The following is a 27,206-nucleotide window of genomic DNA, read 5'->3' on the forward strand; positions in this document are numbered from 1 at the left end:
TAGTGGTGGTGGTGGTATTTTTCTCGATACAAATTCACATCACTTGTCCAAATTTTGCAAGAGTAATGTTTTTTGTCTATGGTGAAAGTCAAAGACTAGTACCAAACACAAACTTATTGGCTGAAAATATCGTTTCGTACTCGGGTTAGGAGCTAAAAATAACAAGTTATTCCTATCATCTACATTTTTAGCCATATTTCAATAACAAAGTGAGACCTGTCTTCTCCGCTCGGGTAGGAACTGCAAGATAAGTCGGGTGTTGACGCAGTGACTCCAGGTATTCCCTAGCGCTGCAGTCATGTAGGTATCCTCCCCGTCCATCTCCACAGAGCTGCCTAGCGTCTTCTTACCGTCGCCTGTGAGCAAATGTCATCACTTCACCATCTGCTTGTGCTATGTGACATCCGTGACAACTGTCAATGCGCACAACGCGTACATTAACCAGGAAGCAGGGGGTTTAGAGAAAGGTTATTGCTGCCATCACAAATTGCATAATCTTGTTTTCCTACGAGGAACTGACACCTGCTGCCTCTTTCGCGATAAGTGCATCGCCGTTTTGCTGAAGCTCCAGACATTTCCATTAATACCTCTCATAAAAAGAGCACGTTTGAGAACTTATTTTTACATTGATTTTATACTGTAATAGAAGATCTCTTAGGCACCTTCTGTTGAGGCACAGCATGCAGCCGGAATGACTCACAACATCTTATGTCTACATTTCTATAAGCTTTTTTTAAAGAGCTTTTGGGTACCTGACTCCAATTTATCGTAACTGCTGCTGTCTGAAGATTGAGCATGCGTAATTCCGAAACGGGTTGTGATCTGGTTCGTCACGACTACCTGCAGACGAGAAAATAAAAAGCAATTAAGGCAAATCTGCTTTGAGACTTCGCTATTGATCCTGTATTTAATACTGAAGCCTTCGAGACGAGGTGCTTATGAAGACAACTGAATGGCGAGGTAGAAGGTAGAGGCAAGGCAGAACGTACTGCTCAATAATCAGAATAACTCAGATAAAGAATCTTAAGTAGCGCCTGGATGAAAGCTGATTGAACTTGTTGAACAGGAAATTCATTTTATTTATTGTCTCCTGAATTTGTTTTGAATATTAATAAGTAAGAATACCACATATCAAGTTGATTTTCCAACAAGACTGAAGACCATTTCTACAAATCCAACTTGTGGATTTAACGATGGTGTTTAATCTCTGTATACACTTTCATGAAACACAAAAGAATCTCTATACTGAACTATTTTAAGATGCATAATTAAGTTAAACGCTTTACGTTTGTTTCAGGAAAAACTGCAAGCGATGCGCACATGCAAAGGGAATAAAAATCCACTTCTCCCACGCAGCCAGACCATGCGTCTTAAAGAGGAAAGTGAAAGGCAACACCACATCCGTTGACGGAAGACATCGCGAAACGCAAACCAAACAGCTGCACGTGCAAATTTACCCACTGCAGTAAGTGAACCTTTGGGTCCAAGATGAGGAATTAAAACAACAAACAGACAAAGTCCACATTCACCGTTTTATTAGTGAGACTTCCAGCTGCACACCTGTAATTCAATCCTGCTCTGATGGAGTGTGGAGGCAGAATGTGACCCAGATGTGTTTGTTCTTCGGCACAATCGCGTGGTTCAGCTCTATTGAAAAAAGACGCATTTCTTGAGGGCATCTCCCTTTTCTAAAATCCGAAACAAAGTGACAAAGTTTTTTCTCACTGATCTGCGAGGCCGCGAAATGTAAAGACAGAAGAAACCGAGTGCCGTGACCTGGGTTGAGCGATGCTATCAACGTATGCGTATTTCAGTATTTACACATCCGCCTCGAAAAAATATCTTCCGATCCTATTTAATCACACCCAAGACGCAGTTAAATGCCACTTTCAAATGTCAGGTTTTGAGGATTTAATAAATCACAGACTGGGCCGGTAGATAAACATCATTAGACCTAAAATGCGGTAAACACAAACGGCAAGAATTATCTTTCAAGCTGCCGATATGAACGCTTGAGATAACAGTGTGATGTAAATATCTGGTTACGCCTGCTGTCAACATCTGGAGCTTAAAAAATAAGCCAGTTTTTTTTCCTCCCTTCAGATTCTCAGAGAACAAGTAACGTTAGTGTATGTAATGGGAGGATTCTGCGTCACTCTTAAAGCCTAGAAGTTTCTGTAATGGAAATGGAATCATTTTGTCTCTCTTTCTGTCACTCTTCCTCTTCCCTCTTGGAGGGCTGAGCAAATGAGAAGGACTGAACTGCCTGGCTATCATCTTACTCTCTCTTCTACATCTGTTTTGGCATAATGTCAGCTGCTGGTTGAAGAACGACAGTTTTTAAACATTTATGCATGGCTGTAGCTTTGACGTTAACTAATTAAATCTTTATAATTATCAGCATTTTTCCAACACCAGTGTACACACACGCAAATATTTGTATTTACTCCGTCACCAGCTCACTCACACCAAAGATGACATATAAAGATTTTGCTCACACTGGAGAATGAATGTTTAAAAAGCACAAAAAAATCTACTTAAAACTGTTTCTACTTATCTGTTTCTTCATCTTATCTGTAACTGTTTAATTGCTGAAGCTCTTCGTGGGGCTATAAACCGTGCAAATATTTACTATACAGTTACATTTACTATATCATAACAGCCGTGATATACTTTATAGTAACATAAGAAGCTGCAACAATTTTCCAGTTATAGACTTGGGATTGAGTAGAAAGTTCGTTAATGCGATCCCGCAGCGAATTCTACACAGCTGGGTTTTATTAAGTGTGTCAAAAAAGTAAATTTTTGTTCAGCCACTGACAATCTTATTATGTTCTCATCTCAAAAAAACCTTGCCCTGTCGGCAGTTTTACCGCCGTTTCATTATGGAATTATTCTAGACTGGTGACACCCTGCAAGCCTCGAGACAGAAGGAGGAGATAAGCGCCGAGCTGGCGTTATCTTAATGCAGTAAGTAATGCAACTCTCGTAGGCGCACAATGGCGCCTTCCCTCCCCTCCATCACGTCCGGGGGATCATCGAAGCGCGCATGCCCGGCAACGGAAAGCCTAAACGAAAATGTATTATGCGCCGTGACAAGAACAGAATGCTCTATCACGTAGCCGCGTGCTGCATCTTTCCACTTCTAAAACAACAGCCATGCTGGAGTGCCGCTAGGAAGGGTGCATCGATGGGCTGCTGTCATACGCCTTCATCAGCAGATAAATTACAAAAAAACGGAGAGAAGGGTAAACATGGCGGATCGCTTTTATTTTAAAGAAGTACAGACTGGCCGCCAGGCAAATAACGGTACGGCACGTTGATCTCTTCATCGGAGTGGCTGGGGAAGTTTTCTCGGTGACCTTTGCCCTCCAGCTGTAGGATCCTGCTACAAACATTAGCTTACGTCAATAGCGTGTCTTGCACAGACAGGGTGTGACCGATTCCACCAGGACCCCAGAGATCGTGGTATAATGTCGAGACCTGCCAGAAATCAAGTGAAGTGCTCATGCAAGCATCAGACTGGCGAGCAAACAACGGAAGATAAGATTTTATTTCAGCCACGTGCCCATGCACAACGACAGTGGAAGTGACCAACACCCCATCCCACCATGTGATGGCAATCGAGCTTGTGACTGCCCATGTAGTCAGCCATGCGTCGACATATTTGAATGCAGATTCATCTGTACTATGTGACAATACTGCCACCACCAACAACGGATCTGCACAATTACTATGACCACTATGATCGGGTACGATCAACCCATGCGAACAAGAATCCGAAGGAAAACAAAGCAAAGTGAACGATCCTGATGCTTGTAGGAACTGCACAAAGAACTTGTTAACTTCAACGATGTTTGGACGAGATTTTTTTTTTAACTTTCGCCTACACAGTTAGGTTTACTTAATAACTCTAAACATAGTTGCAGAACACCTGCGAATGAATTAAAAACAAATACACTGACTTGTATGTCTAACGGTGGGCTGGTGAATAATCTCCTTTCCCTTAACCTTCCTGCCCCCGCACACACACACACATACACTTTTTACAGGTGATTCAAGTAATGTTCGACTGGTAGGAATACAATTTTTTATCATGAAAAACGTCGCATCAGACGCCAACAACACTATTCCGCTAAACCTTTTGTTATACGCTCCCACACACTCTCCCCAGTAAAATATGTATTAACATACCCCGAAAAATATCATATTCAGTTATTTTTGTTTTTGTTTTTGTTTTTTTTTAGTTCTCTCCCACTTCTTTCCCTCCTTTCTTTCGTTTGCTATTATTCTGTTTTCAGCTGAAAACTAACGCTAGCGTTTAGCATTAAAGTTGAATTGCACGAACTGGCTTGTGTGGGAAAAATAAACTCTGGCACAATTAGCCGATAAACAGTCCCTTTACAGATCCTCGTGCTTTTTGCCCTCAAACATTTACCCTGACAAAGCATCTTCCTCGTATCTGTACCAGACCTGTGTGAATTTCTTCTACGAGCGCTAGCCAGGCGCAGTGTCTGGATTCCCAGCAGACAATCACTTTTCATCCCTTTATTCAAACCGCGAGCGGTTGTTGAATGATAGTATTGAGGTGACAGCGGATAACCATTTACCTCCATGCCATATTAGATAATTCGTATTCTTTTTTATGAGTAATGATGTTACCTTTGCTATTCAAAGTGTGCTGGCGGATTCTTGTAATTGTTGCACATCAGCTCTGCAAGATGGACATAAGTGCAGCGAGCGAGTGAATGCCAGGCTACATGGCAGTCGTCATCCACTACATACAGCTTCTCCGCTTACATCTCCTGAGAACATCCCTTCAGTTTGAAATGCTATAAGACAGATTACACCCACCTCTAGAAGGAACTCCAAGAGAATAAAAGAGCTCGTATTTAGAAAAAAGCGGACATATTCGATGATACAAAGTAAAAAAAGCTTGGCGTTGTCATAAAAGCAAAGAAGTAGCTACCATCAAGATAACAATACAGAACAGATCATGTTGTCAACAGGTCTCTGGTACATCTTAAAACGACATCGTTCTCATCATTAGATTCATTACTATAATTAACGATACATGTATAAGCTTTAATCAATCCAAGTAATAGCTGTCTCTCTCTTAGACACACATATAGATATTATGTTTAATATTTCAAACATTAGAGTCTCTAATAACCTTCTGTACCAAGGCATTGCCTTCAGCCCTTTCGTGAAAATGATACCAATACACGAATATTTCCATGTAAAAGAACTTTCTACCACATCTCACTCCACTCTAATTATAATAACAAAAAGCACCCCGCACAGTGGTAATCTGTCTTCAGCAAGCACCTTATAGAGCTTTTTGAATTACGAGCGGGCTTCACGCAGGAATCTGTAAGCTCTGCTAATACAGAAGACCTGCTGTGCTGGGCTGGATTTCATGTTGCGCCTTTATCCCACTTACCAGCGAATAACTAGCTTATCAGCCCTTAAGCGCAAAAAGTGGCTCCCACGTCGAAATTATTAGCGAATAAGTCGGCCTTATCGCGTGGTAAGTTATGGTCAGGGGGGACCCGCCTTTACGCGGCTATTAGCACAGAAAAATGGCGACTGTAGTAGCTGTGCTCTCGCTAAACAGGCGAAATCTTGTCGAAACAGAATATTTAGGGACAATTATATCTTTACAATGATGTAGAAGTGTACACGAAATTTGAATTTCGTGGAGTTGATAAAATGTCTATTGCCTATGAGGTAGAAGATGAATTGGAAATGTCGAATCGAGGGAACAATGTTCCCTCAAGCAGACGAGTATGCTTTGCACTTCGCAACGGGATCATTTTTACGTGTGTGTGAATGTGTGTGTGCGGCGATTTGGTCGGAGTTTCCGAAGAGAAATGTCACATCGTGAGGAGAGTGACCAAACGCTACTACGACATGCTCGACGATGGATCGTCTTTCCCGACTAGCGAGAGGCAGAGAGAAGGGAAAGTTCTGTGCCAGCGGTGGTTTTTCCGAGTGTTGTTGGATACATCGACGGACGCATATCCACATTCAGGCGGCGAAAATAATGAGCACCAGTACGTGAATGGAAAATATTTTCATTCACTGAATGTTCAGGTAATACTTTGTAATCAATATAGTTGCCTTTTTTATTCACATATGACTAAACCTTTCGAAGTACCATAAATTGTTGCAGTATAGACTCTTCTCCAATGCCAAATCAGGATAAATACAAGCATTTAATATTTTCCCCATAGACTAAAATGTTCTCTCTTCGAAAATTTTGCAGATAACATCTAATCACTTTAATATCTGTTAAACATTTTTGTAAAAGCAGAAAATAGACTGCTACTACACAATCCCAAGATATTAGGAATTAAAAAAACACTCTCATACCATTAACCAAAACTTTCTTATCATCACAATTAATAAACATGTTTTGTTTTATATTTAGTGTGGCTCATGTCAAACAATTTCAAAATGTCATCGGCTGATGCATCGATAATCCATATACCCGAAGCTTAATATTGCTATTTATATATATTTGAACAGGTTAATGTTTATCAACGTGCTTGCAAAGTGGCATCCAGGGTGTCTGCAGCCTTTGGAAGCAACTGTAGACTATTGGACCGGGTCATGCTAGGTGACAGTAGCTGCATGATAGGAGAGTGATTGTTGACACCATTTCAGCATCCTGCACCCTTGCAGGAAAGGAAATACAACACAGCACATAGCTGTACATGCAACTGGTATGTGAGTTTGCATCAAAGTTTTCACCAAATGTTCATGTTGGTCACATTAACTGTATCTATGTATAGTAAAGTCAGACTTGAACACATTTAAATATTTTTCCCAGCATGTGTATACATTGAATAGTTTTATATGGAAATAATACTGGTTTGATTGAAACCTGTTTACATGTACTGTGTATACTATTTGTAAATGACAATGCCAATAATATGTTCAGCTAGTAGTTCATTTAAATCACAGTGAATGTAGTTATTGCATTGTGGCATAGCAGTACATTCGAGCAGTCAGTATAAATTTCTACAGATGGTGATGATGTTTGTATTTCAGGCATAGCTAAAAAGAGATGGGATTGTCTCTAGGGTTTGAAGATGGAACCAGATCAGGCATGTGAAGTGACTGTGTTCTCAATCGGGGAGAGCCAGACAATGATGGCGACAATAATGATGTTGGACATAACAATGATTTACATAATGAAAAATCACTACAATAAAATCAATGACACTGTTTCAGAACATGATGCTCCCACAGAAAGAGCCCATGTTGCAGCAGGCCAAGCTGTCAGGAACCAATCTGTTTATAGACTTTTCTTGTAAATATGTTAAACCATAATTTTATACATTTCAGAACTATTTTGATAACGAAGTTAGAACATCAACAATAGACATAGTCAACAGTTTAGATGTAGGCCCAACATGTGTTACAACAGGTCAAGCTGCTAGTATCCAGTTTATAAGTAGATTTTTCTTGTGAATATATCATAATTTTATACTTTCTGTAGAGTTCACAATATCAGAACTATGTGACTGTAGAAATAGTTAAATTTTCATTCTTATGAAACTTAGTAGCTGTTCACTCATACAGATCTCTTTAGAAAGTAGCAAATGCTTTTTAACTTTAATAAATGAAAGATGCAGTTCTTCTTGGACAGGACATTTCAAAAAATGTATGAGGTTTCCTTTATGAAATTATTACAAGGGAAAATTTCGACATAGGCTTGCAGACAGTAGTGCATGTGGTGGCCTCTGCAAGTGTTTGTCAAGAGTAGCGGTCATCACTAAGACATGTTCTTAATGCTGTCACTTGGCTATTAAAATCTTATATTCTTCTTGAACAATATTTTACATGTGCAACTCTTTGGAATAAATGTTTGAGGCTTCCACTCACTTTGAAGCAAAATTCTGAAGAAGAGTAAAGTATATCAGCATTAGACATTCTCGGTTAAGGAACAGGCAGAAAATACAATGAAAATGAATGATCAACTTTATTAATTCCAGCATGCAACTCTAAATGTCTGCTCATCCCAAAACAACAACAATGAAAAACCAGTGCAAGTTTCAATTTGGTTCACAAGTTGTGCACCACAAAAATATGCAATCTTAGATTGTACATCACTCTTAAGATACATTACACTTCCACACATGCATCCTACTGAAAATTCATTTAAGGTTGGACAGGACTGCTGAGATTACAAACTATTAACAGTACTTGTCATTTCTGCAAACAGCGTTAGGTATAGCATAAAGCTGACCTGAACTTAAATTCTGCTTGACTCTTATTTTCTCAGAATATATATTGAGAGTACATCTTAAACTATTTGTATCATAGACATCTACACTAGAGAACACTTCCTTTGTTAGGCCAGCATCAGGAACAGGTGCATATGAAGGCAAATCTGTAACAAACATCCAAATTGTTTCATGTATAGTAATGGCAAAGTGTGCAAAACAGATATACAGGGAACATGCCATGGGTAATGTGATGCATAGTACATAACACTATGACGGATCTCCTGAGAAGGACAACATTATTTTTTTTCAATGTGTCATCAAACCACAAGCATAAATATTTAATGTAGTGAAAGCATAGCAATATTCTTTTATGACAGTCATGCACAATAGTGATGAAGAAGTGATTTTTGCACAGGAAAATATTCATGATTGTCTATGTACCTTTGCTTTTCAATTTAATTTATGGCTTTATGAGCACAAGTACATTTTATTTGTGTGCAAAACATAAATATTGTTCTTATGATAAATTCACTGAATCAACTTATGTGATATAGCCATGCACTGTAAACTGTCTATCATTCAACCAGCTGTATGAGTCAACTGTATGTTATTAACACTTGCATTAGATTTACTGACATTTAGACATGAAATTCACTTTCAGATCATGCCAGTGATTTTTTTTTGGGTGGTAGAATGATGTATTTTCATATAGTACTACCCCTAGTCATCTTCCCCTCTTTCCTAAAGAAAAGACAAAAACTACACCATGAACCTTTTAATTCAAAGAGACCTGTGGGGTGGAGGTATATTAAGGTGAAAAAATCATTTGGTATCAAACTGAATTCATTGTTAATTCTTAATAAGCCATACCTGGGCAGCTGCTGACTAGAGTTATCTCAAAAACCTCTCTCTTAAACTGAAAAAAAGTTCAATGTCTATGCAGTATTGTTTTAAAACAAAATGTAACCGAAAAGAGCTAAAAAGAATTAAAGAAATGTTTATTTTGCCTCATCGACCCACCCACTCTCACCCCAACACACAGAGCAGCAATGACTGTGACACTACCACTTCATAATTAATGGTGAAATCGAAGCTTTAAAATATTAATATTGTTATCTATGGCATAGAAAAAAGAGAAAATAATAGATACAAATAATAGTTAAATATAAGTACTGTAATGAAATTAAGTTTATACCAAATATTTTAAAATAAAATCAGTAAAAAGTAGTTTTTACATCACTGAATCACAATTACCGAAGTTTAAAAACTGATGTTGAATAATAATAATAGAACAAACCTCTAATAATGCCCGTACTTCCCTGCTGGATCAGTTTGCTCCTCGCTGGCGTTTGGAAGACGTCGGCTCCATTATTATAAAAAAAGTAGGCTGACAAAGTTTGTTCCGCGAAAAGAGCACATCCACAGAGTTGTATAGTAAATCTGTGAGCACGCCTGTTTGTTTTTCCCGGAAGACATATTAACGTCTTCTGGACATGCGCACAAATAGGGAATCCCCCGGAACAAAGAATGTAGGTCGCAGTTCTAAATTTGCATCGCCAGTTAGCTATTGTCGGGTAAAGTCGGAAACACGAAATGCGCGGGACGCGCTGGCCTTACCAGCGAGTAGCTAATAGGGCCTGCGGGTTTTATTCGGAGGTAAGTTAAGCGCTGAACATGAAATCCACCCCTGGTGGATGACACTGCATCACCCCAGTTAGCGGTAACCGAGCCCCACCCGGCCTTCGCCAGTCAGCAAAACCGTTCACGGGTGAGATGTTATCGCGGAGAAGACTTACAGGAACTTACTAACGCTGCCTTTCCCCACTGCACATGCACGTGCTGCGGCCTCCTTTATCACTATTCAAAACAAAAAAAAAATACTTTCCCTCCCAAAGTGGCTCGTTCCCATGCGGTGCAATGCAGCAACAGCTGATAATAACACAGCCACCCCGTCCCATACAGTTTAAGTGAAACAAAGTGTCACTATGGCAAGGGGTTTTTAATACATTCAGATAAGCTTCCATAAAAGTTTTGATTAGAAGTTCGGCTCAGCAGGTAAATATTACATACTGCTTCTTTCATGATGCTTTCCCTTCTACTGTGCACCATCCACGCAGATGTCCATTTACAATCTGTGGAACCAGCGTACAGGAAGAAAATCAACGAGAAGTATTCAGCTCCGAGATAGTCCAGCCATGATACATATACAGTGGAACCTCGGTTAACGAACTTAATCCGTTCTGGAAAGCTGTTCGTTATCCGAAATGTTCGTTATCCGAAACAATGTTTTCCATAAGAAATAGAGGAAATAGATTTAATTGGTTCCCAGCCCCTGTTGACTCGCTAATATTTGAAAGTTACAGGCTATATAGGTATTTGTTTTAATGACAACAGTTAGAATGCAATATAAATGGAGTTAAATAAACATAAAAACATAAACAAAAGCATTTAAAAATCAGAAAACTTGTTTTGACGGCGAAGGTGGATGGAGTTGTGGGGAGGAAGGGGTGGAATTACTGATTCCCCCTCCATGAGCACACGTGACATTATAAAATCGGGGTGACTTCCCTTTTCTGTAGCTTTGAGGTTAAAGGAAAAAATCTTGTCCAGTGTCTGTTCCTTCTGACTTTTTTGTAAAATTCTTCGGTAATACGACATCACATATCCGACAGACACATTCCACCTTCATACTTTGAAATCATTTTCTTTTACATTCATTTGTTGTCCGCTTCCTTGTTATTACCTCACTACTATTAATTGCTCTTAATCTTCTTTGGAGCCATGATTGAGGATTATCTTATTAAAATAAAGAACAAAAATCACTAAATAAGAAGAATGCACATAGATAAGGAACGACTGATCGTAACTGTGTCTCGAGCGCTAATGATGACATGCTGGTCGGTCACGTGTGGTTCACGTGGCTGTTCGTTATCCGAAATTTTGTTCGCTATCCGAGACAAACTTTTAACGAAATTTTTGTTCGTTAACCGAAATATTCGCAATCCGAGGCGTTCGCTAACCGAGGTTCCACTGTACATGCAACCTGTTCGTTTCGATCACTTAATGTTAGAACTTTATGTGGGTGGTGGGATGGCAGGTGCGAAAATTGTCGTTGCAGTTTTCCGAAATTTGCGCCTTCTAACCTGGATGTCTGTGAACCTATGGGAGTAGCGCAAGGTACTAGCATCCGGGCATCAAGTGATGCGTCACGCTGTCTACATGGCTGCTCCAGTCAATCCATTTACAGCAGCTTTCACTGCTCGGGCGAACAGCTTGCTCCGGGTGAAGACTATACTTTGCTCCCTTGACATCAACGACAAATTCAGTACCTATCAACTGCAGGTGCGGGGTCGGCGGAGGTGAGCATCTCTTAATTGCCTGTAGAGGTCGCTTCTCGTCATGTGTTTCTACTCTTACATTCTGCAGACCGCTGCATGCATAGACTTCTGTCTGTCCTTGGAGACTGGACGGCCGCGCTGTGCCATCGTCTGACAGACACGTGCTAGACTACACAGACACTTGCAGCCCCTTGAAAGGAAGGGGTGGTATGGACAAGATTAGCGTATTTTTCCTGTCTTTTACCTGTGTGCCGTCCTGACACTAGCGATACCTCAGTGATACTTTGGGGGATTTTTTTTTTCTTGAACGGACAGACAACTCCAAAATGACCTTTAGACCTCACAGGCCTTGACTAAGGCACATGTCAAACTGACAGGTTGTTTTCTAGCAGCTTTTCACGTACCTGTCTTCTTCGCCGTGACTATCGGCAGGTCAGACTATGACACCTTATTTGAAGGGCTAATTCTCAAACAAGCCTGAAGGCTGAAATATCTGTCATCAGGATGTCACCAGTTCTAGATTTTTATCTGCTGTTAGGTATGTAAGCACGTGCGTGTGTGTGTAGCGTTTACTAGTGTTTATCAGCCCCTATTCCGTTTTAATCCCTCTTTCTTTGCTTAACTTCATCACTTTCAAATAGCTCTTCTGCTGGCAGTGTCGGATACCTCATGCACATCAGTACAGCTTCCAGGTATGAGGCACTTTTTTCATACAACCTAAAGTGCTGTCCTTTCACACGTTGATGTGCCTTCCTAACCTCCTCTCCCCCGAAAAAAAAAAGGTAACTATCATCACCCACAACAATGGACAACAGATCTTCGTTAACTATGCTCGTCGCTGTAGTTTCTGTTTTCTTGAAGCGTTTTTTAAGCCAAATATCAAACCAAGGGTTGTATTCTGTTCGTCATAGGGGAGCCCGGTGGAGGAACAGTTAGCGCTTGTCACCAATACAATGAAGGATAGCTGTCCTGGCTTCAGCCCTGGTTTCGGACGCGCTATTCGTTTCCTGCATATGACATTTGTTTACAGGGTAGGTGCCTTGCCGTGATATAGTCTTACTTGCTAGCTCGGCGTAAAACACTAGAATGACTAGATCCACCACCACCTCGTGATACCTTATAAGAAGTAGAATTAACAAAGAGCTAAGGCCGAGAAAAATAGGAATGGCCCAAACACAGTACCATATGTTTACTGCACTTTTTTGGTAATTCAAACCTCATTCCCATCCCCACGAGGAGAATCGTAGATCACCATCTTAAAAAAAAAAATAAAAGTAAAGTCTGCTATGGATATCTGAGGGAGTAAGGAGAAAAGATTTATCCACAGAAAATACCTGCAGCTGTTGATAATTAAAACTTCAGCTTTTCTAGCACTTCATTCACCTCGGCTGTCTCACGTGACGTCAGAGGTCTCGGGCAAGGTTCGTCTCATTCGCACGCTCTCAGAACGTGACGCTGCACAAAATGTTTTACACGGATACAAACGACAGGCGTTATCTCGGTTATCATATTAACGATTCATCTCGCCTCCTGTTTTGCTCTAAGCCTGGTGTGGCGATCCATAAATTTGCACAGCATTTTGTTTGTTTGTTTTCTTTTTTAAAACCGTCATATTCTTCACTGGAGTCATTAGTGCCGGCGTGCTTGTCCCTCATGTCAGTGCACGCATCAAGACACAGAACTTTCTCCATAAACAACCCTCCCTTCCCTTCGATTCTTATCACTTTCAGTGCAATTCGCTCCTGTGATTAGTAGGGTGGTGGCAACAGGTAAGGGCGAAAAATCTTTTCAATGACAATTCTCTCTCACACACATGCACAAACTGTTTTGAAAACAACTGTAAAACTAGTCTATCACATACGCAGGCACGTGCATAGATATGTGTGTGTTATTCAGGAACAACTGGGCTTGGTTCATAACTGCTGGCACTAAAAATAAAAAATGATAACATAACAATGACTTCTTTCTCTCGGGCAGCCCAGATAGACCGCTGTGTTAATTCCGACCTGCCAGCAGCGATCCACATCAGCATGCAAACCTTGCAATCAATCTACAGCAAAAAAGTGGGTTCAGGCATCAAAAGAAAAACAGAAACCCCGACCTGGTCGTGTTAGGCACGTATCAAGATATCGTATACACACGTGTCTCTCTCTGCAGGTAGGTGATAAAGTGGGGGAGTTTGCCCGACAGGTGACCTGTTGCTTTAGAGGCCACGGGAGAACGGGGAGGGTTAGTGGGGGAAATAGCTGAGCGGTGGGTCGGCAGTGGGAAGCAGACAAGTTTTCACGATCTGATGTATTCCAGGTGTGCCGCGGACTGGCGGCTGAAAGCTGCCTGATATTGCTTGAGCAGGAACACACACACTCACTGACTCACATGTTCTCTCTCTCACACACACACACATCATATGCCACACGTACGGACTCTCATACACACACGCAGGGTTTTGTTTCGCTCGGTGCGATTATCTGATATCTCGGTATGCTGGGTGACTGATTTATTATCTCAACCGCTGCCAAGACGAATTTGCTTACTTGTCAACAATAAACTCTAAGGTTTCTTAAAAAACAAAAAACATAAAAAAAAGCTATAACACATTCATGTAAGGAAGGCGGAACACACTCGCGGGCATTCACGCATGCGACTGTAAGGAGAGTTTGTAGGCTTAGAAGAGAAGAGAAGGGGTGAAGGGTGGTGGTGGTACATAGGGTGACAGAACGAAGAGGCAGACAAAGATGAAGGGCACAGAAGCCGCACCAGGAGGTCACAGAGCAGAGGATGAGCGAGAGGAGACCACCTAGTGGCGAGAGTCCTCGAAGGAAACAAGCACTTTCCAGTGTCAGGACACAAGCGCAATAGCTGGAGAAAGAAGGATTAATGAGAAAGCCAGAGCGTCGCAAGAGCAGACTTCGCACCGGGATGATGAGCTCAACATGGTCCCGGACCTGGGCCGACATGGGAATAAAACGAGAAGCTGCCTAACCGCGGTCTAATGATTTTATCCAGCGCTCAAACTGTGCGAGTCGCCGCCCAGGTAATTGCGGGCCTGGGATATAAACACAGCGCTGAGAGCAAGCCGGGAGGTGAGGGGAGGAGGGGGCACCGCGTTTAACCTGATCGCTGACTCGAGTCGTCCCCCTTCAGTTCTATTTATATCTTTCGTCATGTCTTCTTCTATCGTGTTTACGCTCAGGGTAATTTCTGTAATTCCTTTTCTTTTTTTTTTTTTTCCTTGTCAGTAATCGAGCCCCTTTTTAATTGACGAACTACGAATAAGGGTGCATCATAACTGAAGGCAAAAACATAGCAGAAACGTTTGGTGGTTGTGAAAAACCAAAAACGACCCTGCCAGCTCCTTTGTGGCTACAAAGCAATAGAGTTATATGGCCGCTGTAAAAGATGGAATCGCTTGCTAGCTTGTACACGATGAACTAATCGCACCAACATACGAGGGCTAAATCGAGGTTTAATCAAAGCATGAGAAAAGATAAGTTGCCTGTCTGATCAAAAGAACGTGGTAGCGAGAGGATGGAGTGATCTCCGGTCTCGATCTGGAAGACCCTTCTGGTTGAACTGTTTTTGAGCGCGAGTGAATGCGCCTGTACTTTTCCAAACTGCTCTCTTCATTCCCAGATGTTGCCAGACTTTACCGTACCGAGTAAACGATGCAGAATATCCCGGCAGTGGGCTCTCAGCCAGTAGAAATGCAAGCGTCAGTACCAGCAACTCCGTCCTCCTCTCCGCCTCATTGATCTCCCTTGATGAGCCTTGGAAACCTAACCTGCCGTCATTAGCAGCGAGCTGAGCGAAGGTAGATTGTGCGGGTGTTTGGAAAGCAAATTAACGGGTGGATCCAGAAAGAGCATACGCGTGCCCAAGAAACCTGACATATCGTCGTCTTTACCACTCGCGCACGCTTACCTATTATGTTAGCACCTGTCCACCCAGCAGCCTGCAGCTTTTTTTTAAATTGCGAGGACAAAGAAATCCTTCCTTGAGCTAAAATATAGCTGACTTTTTTTTTAACAAACAATTTTTGTTCCACACTATCAGACACGGATATGGTCTATCCCAGTCTTTTATATTGTCAGTCAAAATCTTCAAACTTCTCTCACACAATGAGAAGAAATTCTCTGTACAGCTTTAAAGGACTTTTCTGATGGCTCGTTTCAAACGTTCGTAAATTGTTGATGTGGTCAGTTGACGCAAATATAAGCAATAATAATGTATGCTTTTCCCAGAGATTTAATAGACCTTATTAAAATCAAGACAGGAAAAGACACAGTCAACATGGAAAGTGTTTACTTTTTTTTTTTAACAAATGATTAAAGACTTAGACCCGATTCTTCAGTCACAAAACATAAAATATTTAGTGATCTTCATAAATATCAGAGAGATCAAAATAATTGAGAAAGCATCAAGATTTTTTAAAAACTGCAATGCTGCCCTTTTTCAATCTTATAGAAGTGGCTCTAATTTATTTTAAAAAATCCTTTCACCAACATTTCTGAGTTCTTTATACTGCAGTTTCTTGCGGGAGGGAGAAGGAGAGAACAGCTGGTATGCTTTAAACCGATCACAAAGTTTCTCCAACGGGCTCTTGTGTGCCGTAAAGCATGCATGGACAACATTTTCTCGTCGTCTTCACTATGGCGATGTGTTTTTCACAGCTTAAACAGTGTTTTTATTGCGGTTCTTTTTCAGATTAAGTATAACTGTTCTGTGTGCCTAGTCGAGAATCGCATTCGTTGTTTGCCTTATACTCCATGATATAAAATAAACAAACAGCAGAGAAAAACGAAAGAATGTAAAGGCGGTTTAGTCAGACCAGGGGGCATCACCAAGACTGTTAGGCACCTGTAGGTGCCTCTTTAAAACACACACACACGAAACGATAAGTATGAAAACGGCTGCACAATGAGACAGACTATCGACTTCATCATCGAGGACGAGAAGCTCGGGGTTTGGGACGGGGGTTGGCTGGTGCCAATTATTTCATGCCGTGACAACAATAGATGCCCGTTCCTCACAAAGAATCCGACCCGAAGGGGAGAAATCAGAAGAACGCGATGCGCTTACAGCCCCCAACTTGGCTTGGCTGCACGGCGGCGTGGGAGGTCGCCTGGCCTGGTTGGGCTTAGTTCACACGTAAGTGGGAGTACAGGCCGTGAAGATGTCGTTCTTCTCCTGTCGGAGGGCAGAGTTTTCATTGCAATGTTCGGCATATCTGACGCCAGCTGAACCATCCGTCAAGCGTCTGACGTGGCCGATGTACGTGAAGGCATTCCCCACCAACAGTGATGCAACCGACCTGCATGCCAGCACATCCGCCGCCTGTGGGTATCTACGTGTCTGCGCTGATTCTTATGACAACAAAAATACAAGCAAACTGCCAACAAAACCTACGAGCCTGTTCTTTCAATCTGCTGCCATCCACGAGGAAGAGAGTTTTAAAAAGTATATATATATTGTTTTATTTCACGTTCTTATTTAGGTTTCCTCTTGTTTTTGAGTCTTCAAAAAATATTGCCTGTGCAATAATTGCGGACGGCTTTCCAGCAACATGTTAATGTTATCGCCCCTGTCAGAAATGCCATCAATAACAGATGCCTTCGAAGGCCTTTAGGTGCACTGGCTAGACATATAAATGGATGATAATAATTAAAGTCATTAAGGTAAGGTTTCTTTTGAAGACTTCACATGTTCTTCCCTCATACTGTCTCACGCCCACTGCTTCCCAGCCTTCACTCTCCCAAATCTCCCCTCCTTCCCTCCACTTTTCACCCGACACTTGACAAAGATATAATGCTGTTATTTTCAATAGCATGCACTGAACAAAACAGCACTCATGCGTAAGATCATACACAACATAGCAGTTCATCTCTGTCTTCTCTCTTCCAGTACCCTGAAATATTATTGTAATAATAAGTGGCGCAAAAATGTTAAAATGTTTACCATGTTCATGCTCTTGACAAAATTGCCTTGTGTCGGCGTAAGAAACAAAGAGAGCAAGAAGCAATGAAAGAAAGTATTCAGTACGGCGATCTTTGATGAATGACCATTCCCTAAAAACGTAAAGCATTCAGGTTTCGGGTTTTTTTGGGAGACCTACGCAAATTGTAACCGTCTGCAACATGATACCGGGAACCGAAGCAATAGTATCATTAGCGATACTTTTCTTACTCACCTACCGACTCCCTTAACCCCACTCTCACAACCCTGTATCACCACGTACAGTTCTGCTGCACAGGAAAACAAACTAAAAGACAGTATTTACCCACCACCACAACAACGAAAAAAAGTATACTTTGCTCTGTTTTAAAGTCATCGATTTCGACTGACTTAAAGGCGAGGAAGCAAATTCCAAAATAACAAGAAATCTCTGCTACTACGTAATATGATTAGTGTTGGAGCAACAACTTGTTTTCAGTCTGCTGAACGTAATTAGTCTGCCGAAAGCCGAGCTTTTAGCTGAGCACTCCTAGCATGAAACTCGAACTTTGAGGAATTTCTGAAGGATTTTCACAACGCTAAAATGTCGACAGCCAAAAAGTTTCAAGAAAACTTATTAACTAGAAAAATGTTTTTTGTGGGGGATAAATAGGAACATGCCTAGTTGCAGAACAGAAAAATGTCGTATACGGTTTCACGTTGTTGCAGTAAAAATAACAAATACTTCTTGACGTACTTCCTCAACTGGAAAGTGCCATAAAACGTTGACGGCCGGACACGTAAAGCAAATGCATAACCACATAGATAATAGAAATCTCAAGCTGATTAATTAGTAAAGATGCTTTCGTAAATGTTAAAAAAATGGGTCTTGGCTGACCTTAGTATGAAAACCTGGTTCTAATTTGTAAACATAAAGCGATGGCGACATTAAGACAAGACGCTTTTTCAGAATAGCGGCCTCACTGTGACCCTGTCCTAACCAAGAGTGTGCATAACGGGTGTCTGTAATTTACTTTGTGTATGAGTGTATGCTGTAAAAGTGAACTTGTCTGTTATACGCGATTATGGGTGCATGGTTGCTGATGATTTAGTCAATGTATGATTTATTTAAAGCGCTATGAGCAAATCTTTGGAAAAGCGCGATATGAATCATCTAATTATTATTAACATCATCTACACAAGAGAAATGGATACTTTAAGCCGGAAGTCTAACGGAGTGCAATCATGGTGATTAACGTCTCGATGATTTTCATGCAATTTATTATTATCATCATTATTACTTATAAAAATTAATAGTATACTTTTCCCTATGTGGGCTCAAAGCTCTGTGTTCTCAGGATTACAAATGAAAAGACAGTTCAACACACAAGCATACAATTAAACATTTAAGCCACAGCATGCAGAATACACATAACAAAGCGTGACAGAGGATGGATAAAGATAGGTAACTGAGGATATGTACTTATCTTTTCTTCAGCATGGCTACCACTAATCGAAATTCTATGAATGTTCTCGTCTGCGAGACAGTATAAGGGAGGTAACTCCGTATAAGGCTTGCTAGTCGAGGACAGTTCTGTTAGGTGAACTTGCGTAGTAACTCGAAAAGAGATATGGAAATGGTCTTTAATACCTTCATCCATTGCTTTACGTTCTACTCTTGTACCTTATCTTTGTATTGTTCAGTGTCTTTACGTACCTCACTGTCCACTGGCTGTTATCTTGCATTTATCATTATTGGCCTGCGCAGAGTGCGATCTATCTAGGTCGTAATGTTGCATGTTATATGTTCCCTTTATTATTATTATATTTTGTGGGAAACACGTTACACAGCCTCTACCATAAACATCTAGAGTCTATTTTTTATCCTCTTATGCTTGTTCTAAAGACACTGACACATGCAAGTAAATCTCCAAAGAATTGCATAATCACAAAATGAAATGCTTCATCCTTATCCCAAGATTGGTGTAGTCGTGAGGGGCTAATCGATACCAAGATGAAAATATAATAGCAAGAAACTGCGTCAGAGATTGTTGGTAACTGGTAACTCTCATGGCCTTCGAAAATAACCTTGGGGACTCCAGCACATCACTGTGCTTGGCTATAACAAGCAGAACGATTCACAGAATACCTGGATGTACGCTGATGGTGCTCTGTTATAATAAGAGGATATATATATCTGAAATCACTCACTGCTCGCAATAGGCTGAGACAACGGCTACTGGAGGTCTTTAAATTATCGTGACACTTTCTTCATATAAAAACCGTCTTGTAAATTAGTGAGATTGTTAAGTATCTCATGATGACTTAATCCAAAACATTTTTTTTTAAAGTGAGAGATAATCGACCGTTAAAGCACATACGAAGTGAAAGGCGTGTGAACGATGTTCACTACTTTAAATCGGTAGTCCGAAAAATATAAGAATTCTTAGAATTACTTTGCTCCAATACAGATGTAGTATAGTAGTGTAGTGATTCTAAGCTCTGCGAAACCTAAGGGGGAAAAAAGTCCAGATTTCAAATTAACAGTATAAATTAAGAAATGATTTCTCGGACAAAATTCCAGATCTCAGATCATTTTTAAATGAAAAATTCAAAACATATTTTGCTCGGAAATAACATGCAAAATTTATATTAAAACAATAGCAAACTTTCCTTAATCGATTCCACTATAGTATTCTAGCCTTTGTTGCTGTTTTTCTTCCTAAGCACCGCAAGGCGTGTATATAAATATACTCTTAAAAAATACATTAATAAATTTTAAAAGTGCACTGTTTATAATGGCAAGTTTGCCGCAATAGTAACGATAATTAGATGATGATAATAATAATGAGTTTATTTGTATAGCCCTTTTCCCCACCATGAAGGGTGAGCTCAAAGCCCTTTACTAAGGTGCGCGCTAGTCATGTGCACTGGTTCTGTGCAGCTAATAGTAAAGAAATCAAGTTTAAGTACAAAAACGAAATATATGTGTAAATCAATAATAATAATAATAATACACGTAAACTAGAATTGTGTGAAATCGCCTACATGAGTATGCCCTTCTCTCTATATATATATAAAAAGTACCTTTTCTTTGGGATCGACCTATTCCCCCCAAAACTCTATGCTGCTGTAATTTTAGGAAAGAGAAGCCTACTGATTATCTCCCCTAGACTATCCAACGGCTTCTCTTCGAGGGGAAAGAACTTTTTCTTTTCATTATCATGGTTGTTATGGATTGCATCCCTTTGTCCACGGATAAAGTGCTTTGATTCAACTTGGGACCGTGGAGGGAGGGGGTACCGATTACACAGCAATAACTTCCATGTAACCAACTTGTCATCTAAATATAAATACTGAATTTTATACAGTATATATATATACCAATGACTTTGATTACTCTTAAAATTTCTTGATACTAGGTACATTGTTATGGTTATGCATTTAGCAAGAATGTGTGTGTGGTTTTATGGTTGGTTAAGTTGGGTCTAGTGCGGCATCTGTCTCGGGGTTCATTGCAGCGGTCAAATTAAGGTATCCAAGGCACCTGCTGTGATTTCTGTGCTTGAGTTAGCATCCATGTCAGAAAGGGGGGAAGAGAGATATGTGAAAAAACCACATACTAATTGTTTAAGTATGTTGTGTAAGCAGGGCCATGCTTAGGGACAGGCAGACAAGGCATCTGCCCCGTGCTTTTAATAGTCATTGGGGGCCTAATGATTTTGATTGAAACCGTATGGGTGTGTGCCACATGGCAATTGTGGCGTCGAAAGCCATACCCTGCGCCTTAGGCCCCGCAGGAACTAGGAACGGGCCTGTGTTTAAGATTTGTCATTTTCAAACATGTTTGACTGCAGTGCCTGTTCCTGTCTTGCACCAAGAGTGACAGCTTGAGAAAAAATTATAATGAATGCTGTTTTACTCTCATATTATTGAAAAAAAATGTCTCTTGTCCCTAACCCCAACCCTTGTGTAAAAAGCTTGTGTTGGAGGGTATTAGGAGCAGTTTTAGATAAAAGAAAATATGAGCACAAGTGTGGATGAAATATCTCAGATAACTCTGTGACTGTACAACCGAATAAAAAAGTCTTTTAAAAAAAAACTCCAATAGATGTTTTGTTTTTCAAATATCAAAATTACTATACCCTCTTGTTCTGACCAGACTATAATTCGTTTGACAATTTTTCTTTTTAAACTGTTCCATGCAGCGATCTATATGAAATAAAATTAAAATTTAGGTTTGCTCAGTATACATATATATATATATGTCAAACTTTTTACCTTTTATATAATACAGTAGCAAAATGCCCGTCACTTCCTCTCCATAAGCTGCTGGCCATAATCATACTTTGCATACATAGAAAATTTCCTTTGTCACTTCCAGATACAGATGTGAAAATACACGAAACACAATCTTTAATGCCTGATGCAATGTTCATGACTGCTCAGGGTAAGCTGATGTTAAACTTTGTATATTTTTAGTTTGACTTTCTATCAGTTCCATACAGCAAATACAACATAGATCTCCATGAATGGCTCACCCATTGATGATTATTTTCATGAGATTGGTTCCACCCTTGGGATACCATATAACACTACTATACCCCACTATCACCACCACCCACTGAAAAATAGAAACAAGTAAAAGAAAATGATTTAAAAAACATCTTACTGGTATTGAGAAAGTCTCAGCTATGTGTTTGAGCAGTCCTGCTTCTGCAGTTAGAAAGTCTGTACGTCGCATCATGCCATCCTGAAGTGAGCCAAATTCTTTACGGACAAGTGATGCCACAGAATCTACAATTAGCAGCCGCACATTCTTGCTGATCAAGTCCTCTTCCAGATTTTTCAGCCTGCCCACAAAAGGTGCTTTACTATGAGATTATACATATATTTTATATACATGGCGTATAAACAATAAATAGCCTATACTCATCAACGCAGTACAGTTTGATCCAAATCTTTATTAGCTTCCAGCTACACTTTGGCCTCAAGGTGTGTATGAAAATATGGTATGATGTATTGAATGTGTGGTGTATTGAAAGAATTTCAATGTACATATGCTTTCTCTTGCTTCCATCCACCCATTGTGTGCATGCACGCACACGTGCCAAACTCACAAGAGAGTGGAGGAGGGGAGAGTTTGTGATATTATAAAACGTTGTGAAGGAAGTGACGAAAAGGTCAGTCAGCCATGAAAATGTATACAGTTTGTTTGTATTAAAAATGTGAAGGATTATGGTAGACATTTTAAAACTATCAATGTCACAAATCTGAAATAATATATAGTAAATATAATTATACTATCAATTAACACTTTCGGATGATCTGAGAAGTCGAGTGGTGAACAGGTTACATGTATTACTAAAGAGACTTTACAATATGAAGCAACAGAGTAAATTTAACAAAAGGTCATTCACACCTGTTCATAAGGTTTTTACAAGTCTGGATCAGGTCTATGTAGACATTACTGACCAGCTGGTGTAAGCTGTCATCATCCTTAAAGAGTTCAGGCAAACGACACCGTGCAATTTCCACAAGCCTAAGGAAACATTAAAGTCCTTTTTTTATCCAGAAGTGTAACATAATTTTCTAGAAATGGTTTGCATGTCATCAACTTCATTATGTCATCATTAAGTAGTTTCCCAGCTTGGGTGCATAGTGGGGCCCACTACTACCCCACTAGTTTTGCAGGGCTATAAGCATAAAAACTGATAAAAAATATTATCCCTTGACCAAAAAAATGTAAATCCTATTTACTTAAATTTTGGACTACAAGCTGAGACTTTTTTCCATAGCTTTAAACCCTGCGGCTAGAGACCTAAAATTCAAACCATAGACATCATGAATGTACATAATTTAAGGCTGGCTACAGCAAATGAATCCTGATTATATATGTTAACCTGTGGACATTATGACAGTGAGCACACTAGTAAGAAGACATTATAAAATGAATGAGCATTTAAAAAAACCAACAATTACTGTTAAATGATGCTGTCACAGACAGGTAAAAGAGAGGATGCGCAATTGACTAATTACAAAAGAGCGTGTGCATGAAATCAGGCATTACCTCTCTGCACTAAAGGCTCCTTCTGTGTCAATAAACAAAACAGTTCCTCCACAGCCGCCATTGCTGACTGGCAACGTGGCAAGCACAGCAAGTGTCAAACAAAATTGTGTTTTACCACATCCTGAAGGTCCTGCAATCTGTAAATTAAATATTAAAATATAGAGATTACAATTAATTAACCGACAGTATAAATATAATTAAACTACGCAGATTCTTGTGGGAGTGTGTTTGCCCTCATCGACTGTCTGGAATTTCCCTCCCCTTCAGCTGAGACATGCATTGTAATAATCAGCATTTAAGACACATTTGTTCTGCTGTGCATTTCACTAACAGTATGTACTTGCTGTTTAGATAATGTAGAATTTTTTTTATGCTGTTTTTGTTATCATAGTAAGTGCTTTTTTTCTTGAAATTAGGGAACGGTGCTCTATAAGTAGTCTTCATTACTATTATTACTACTGTACAAAGATGCAGTTAGAACATTCTAACCTATTTCCTTATTTAAAACCTACCCATACCTATAGACATACACTGCAACTTCTAAGTAAATCATTTTGGGCAACCTATAACTCCATAGTCATTTGTAAACATAAGCCTCCATTATCTTCACCTCAGTGATGGTTCCAGATGGAAATCCTCCATGAAGTACATGGTCAAGGTCTGGAAAGGAAGTTGATAAAAATCCTTTTACTTGTTTTCTCCTTTTTAACATGTCAAGGGCCTTTCAGAAAAAAAATGAAACAGAACCAAATTAAATTTGAGTGAATAACATAGGTATATCACTGATCCAAAATACTTGAAACTCTAAGAAAATGTGATGTTGTCAGATGGCTGTAGTTAAGATAATTTTTTCCAATTGTCATCATCCATCCCATGGCCTGCCAGTACTGGTTGTCAGGGGATATCTCCTCTACCTCCATCAACTAACCAGTCATTGGGGTAACTGGCTGGATGCAGCAGCTGACAAGGTGTGTCACTTGGGTCCACCTTGAGCGGTGTCGAGAAGGTCCTGCATGGAATGACCAGTCCACTCCTTCATGTTCCTTCCATCCAGTTCTTCCTCTGGTCCATCTTAATATTGACCTTCTTCTGTGGAGTACTGGGTAACGGTTTTAGCAATACCTGTCATGCCGGGCGACATAGCCAAACAAAACTAACTTTCACCCCTTCATTGTTGCCAGAAGGATTTCTTGGTGTCCTACGAGGGTGTGATCATGCTTCATACAAAATTGTTGGTCTTGTGTTCCTTGCAGAATGGCACTTGGTCTCGATTGCTTGGATTGGTATTTCAGTATCAATGAACAGAAACATCTGGTAACAGTACAGCAAGATGGGGGAATAGGAGGGACTGTACAGCCTGCAGTGGGTGGCAAGTTTTAAGTTATTACCATGCCAGATCCTGCTCAGCATGGTCATAGCTGCTGTCACAGAGTGTAAACTTGAAAAATGGTGACATTGTGAGGCCTGGCAGAAAAAATGTGAAAGGAGATCTGCCTGTCAGAGATGAATGTGCAAGGGGCAACTTTTCTTACCACTTTCTTCTGTACAAGGAAGATGATGCCATGTTCATGTTTGGCTTCCTCCCTACTAAATCAGAGCTTGTAGCCTTTGCCAGCTGCTGTCTCTCCAAAGCCTGGCCATCTGACCTCTGCTAGTCCCACAATATCCCACATGTATCAGATCATGGATGAATTCTTTAACCTTACTGCATTGATATAATGTGAAGACAGTCAACATGATGATAGAAGTTCCTTCTCTTAGCATGATTATTGATGGTTTGACTCCAGTAGTGCACTTTTCCCTTGCCATTCCCTAGAGTTTTTTAACAAGCACCACCATGCACAGAGAGGTCAAAACCTTCATAACTGGAACATACATGGATGCTTCTACATGGTCATTGATGCAATGAGACAGCTGAGGCTATACATTAATTTGGTGTTTCTTTGGAAAATGTGAGGGAAGTGACTGCCAGCCTGCCTGATATCCAAGCAGCTCTGTGAAGCTCGATGTGCTAAGGTTTAAAAACCTTTGTGCCATTATAAGACTAATACCCTTTCAGCATAAAATCAGATAAAGCAATGGCTTACAACTACACCATAGTCTGGTATTGAACATGGAACTTATTGCCTTCTTCCCAATGTTTCAATTGTTTTTAGGTACTCTATCTTTGAAAACAAGCAAAAACAAAAAGCTTTTGTTGCTGACTTGGTGTAGAACACCAATCCCTTCCCCTCCCAATCTGTCTCATTAGATTTTTCATTTACAGTATAATACAACTTTATTAATCCAGAAGAGCAATTATACGATTATATCTCTTTCCCCATTTAAAGAAAAATCATTTTCACTTACAATAACTGGTGCTGGCGCAGCTGAAGTGCTGCATTTTTGGATAATCTCTTTAACTGTTAATCCACAGCATCCAGTCACCTTCATTAGCTCCAGTGATGACATGCATAACACATCCTGAAATAAAAAGCTTTTTGACTTCCACACAAAAGCTGTTCTTGAGCAACGACCAATTGTAACCAACTACGACGATGATAAATTTTATCTGTCGATGCTAAAAATTGAAAATAACATATATGATGCCATTTAAAAATGAAAGCAACAAGGACCTGAAAGTGAAATAAAATATCAAAAGCTTAATATTTTGAGCATATACTCCCCTGCAATAGTATGTATAATTAATTTTAAATGTCAGACCGGGTAGCATTCGCCTAACAATAACAGTGAATGCGATCATGCGACCAGTAAGCAAAAGGTCGTCTGCTCACCCCACAGGATTTTATGTCTTGAGAAAGAAGTCGATCTCGAAGATCATTTCTGATATCTACTCTTTGCAAACGTTTGCATGCCATATGTAGGTTGCACAATGAACTTTCAAGCTGACGATGTAGCTACCACAAGAGAAGTGGGGAAAAACTGAAACCAATAACTGAATAAGTTTGCGTACTCGCTCTGCTTCGCGCGACGTTTCGAATAAGGGAGACGATTTAGGCAAGAACGATAATCAGTAACCTAATCAAGATACGAGGAGCGATCAAGGCGCCTTTTAAATTATTAAATCCCCACCTCCAACAACTTGCTCATTTTCAGTGTGACTTTGTAATTTTTCCACGAAAACAGCAAACTACATATGTAAAATATGGTACTAATACAAGGTATATATATATCGTTCTAAGAAGTGTAGATGCTGTCAAGCAGAGGAATATCACATCCTTTTGCGTTCAACACATTGTGAGGAAAGCTTGTTTTATAATTTATATTCTAGAACATGTCATATCGCGGGAATAAGTTTTACTAAGTTCATGCAGATGTTATCATATACCTGTAACTAGCAAAGAAAACTACCCCATCCCAAGACATGGCGTAATAATAAGTGTCTATATACGCCCCAAGACTACAATACGACCTGTGACATTATAAAATATAAAATATTCTCCATGCAATGACCGGTAAAGGTTCCCAGATAGCATTTAAACATATATATATACGTTTACAGTGGTCGAGTACCCTTTGTAAACGTTTATAAAAAGTATGTTCATATGCTATCGGGGTTAAGGTTAGAAACTCAAAAATTTTGTTATTCTCCAGTTTAAACCGACCTGATCCGATGCTTTATATAGTGAA

At 40.0% G+C, this 27,206-nt stretch overlaps 1 protein-coding gene and 2 long non-coding RNA genes across 9 annotated transcripts in view; 1 reads left to right on the plus strand and 2 right to left on the minus strand.

Moving 5' to 3' along the window:
• Positions 1-26,654, minus strand: part of LOC112570605 (DNA repair protein RAD51 homolog 2-like) — a 45,063-nt gene extending 18,409 nt beyond the window's left edge. For 4 of the 7 annotated variants that reach the window (XR_003100659.1, XM_025249135.1, XM_025249134.1 and 1 more), the window contains exons 1-8: positions 26,351-26,645; positions 25,926-26,039; positions 24,187-24,297; positions 23,577-23,713; positions 22,929-23,048; positions 22,179-22,359; positions 753-840; positions 217-356 (exon numbers count right to left, since the gene is read on the minus strand). Coding sequence is in view for 6 of the 7 variants with exons in the window: in XM_025249135.1 (XP_025104920.1) it covers positions 217-356; positions 753-840; positions 22,179-22,359; positions 22,929-23,048; positions 23,577-23,713; positions 24,187-24,297; positions 25,926-26,039; positions 26,351-26,434 (975 nt within the window). In the remaining variant the exon portion in view is untranslated. Of the gene's footprint in view, positions 1-216; positions 357-752; positions 841-22,178; positions 22,360-22,928; positions 23,049-23,576; positions 23,714-24,186; positions 24,298-25,925; positions 26,040-26,350 lie in introns of all 7 variants that reach the window. The other 3 variants (XM_025249137.1, XM_025249132.1, XM_025249133.1) reach the window with 3 other exon arrangements.
• LOC112570607 lies at positions 6,015-7,888 on the plus strand. The gene is made up of 3 exons (XR_003100660.1): positions 6,015-6,096; positions 6,532-6,728; positions 7,057-7,888. It is a non-coding gene; the product is annotated as an uncharacterized LOC112570607 (long non-coding RNA).
• Positions 8,073-10,513, minus strand: LOC112570608. The gene is made up of 3 exons (XR_003100661.1): positions 9,535-10,513; positions 9,108-9,153; positions 8,073-8,401 (listed from the first exon to the last, which is right to left on the minus strand). It is a non-coding gene; the product is annotated as an uncharacterized LOC112570608 (long non-coding RNA).
• Positions 26,655-27,206: the final 552 nt, after the last annotated feature.

This window comes from Pomacea canaliculata, linkage group LG8 (assembly GCF_003073045.1).
Source record: "Pomacea canaliculata isolate SZHN2017 linkage group LG8, ASM307304v1, whole genome shotgun sequence".
NCBI classification, from domain to species: domain Eukaryota; kingdom Metazoa; phylum Mollusca; class Gastropoda; order Architaenioglossa; family Ampullariidae; genus Pomacea; species Pomacea canaliculata.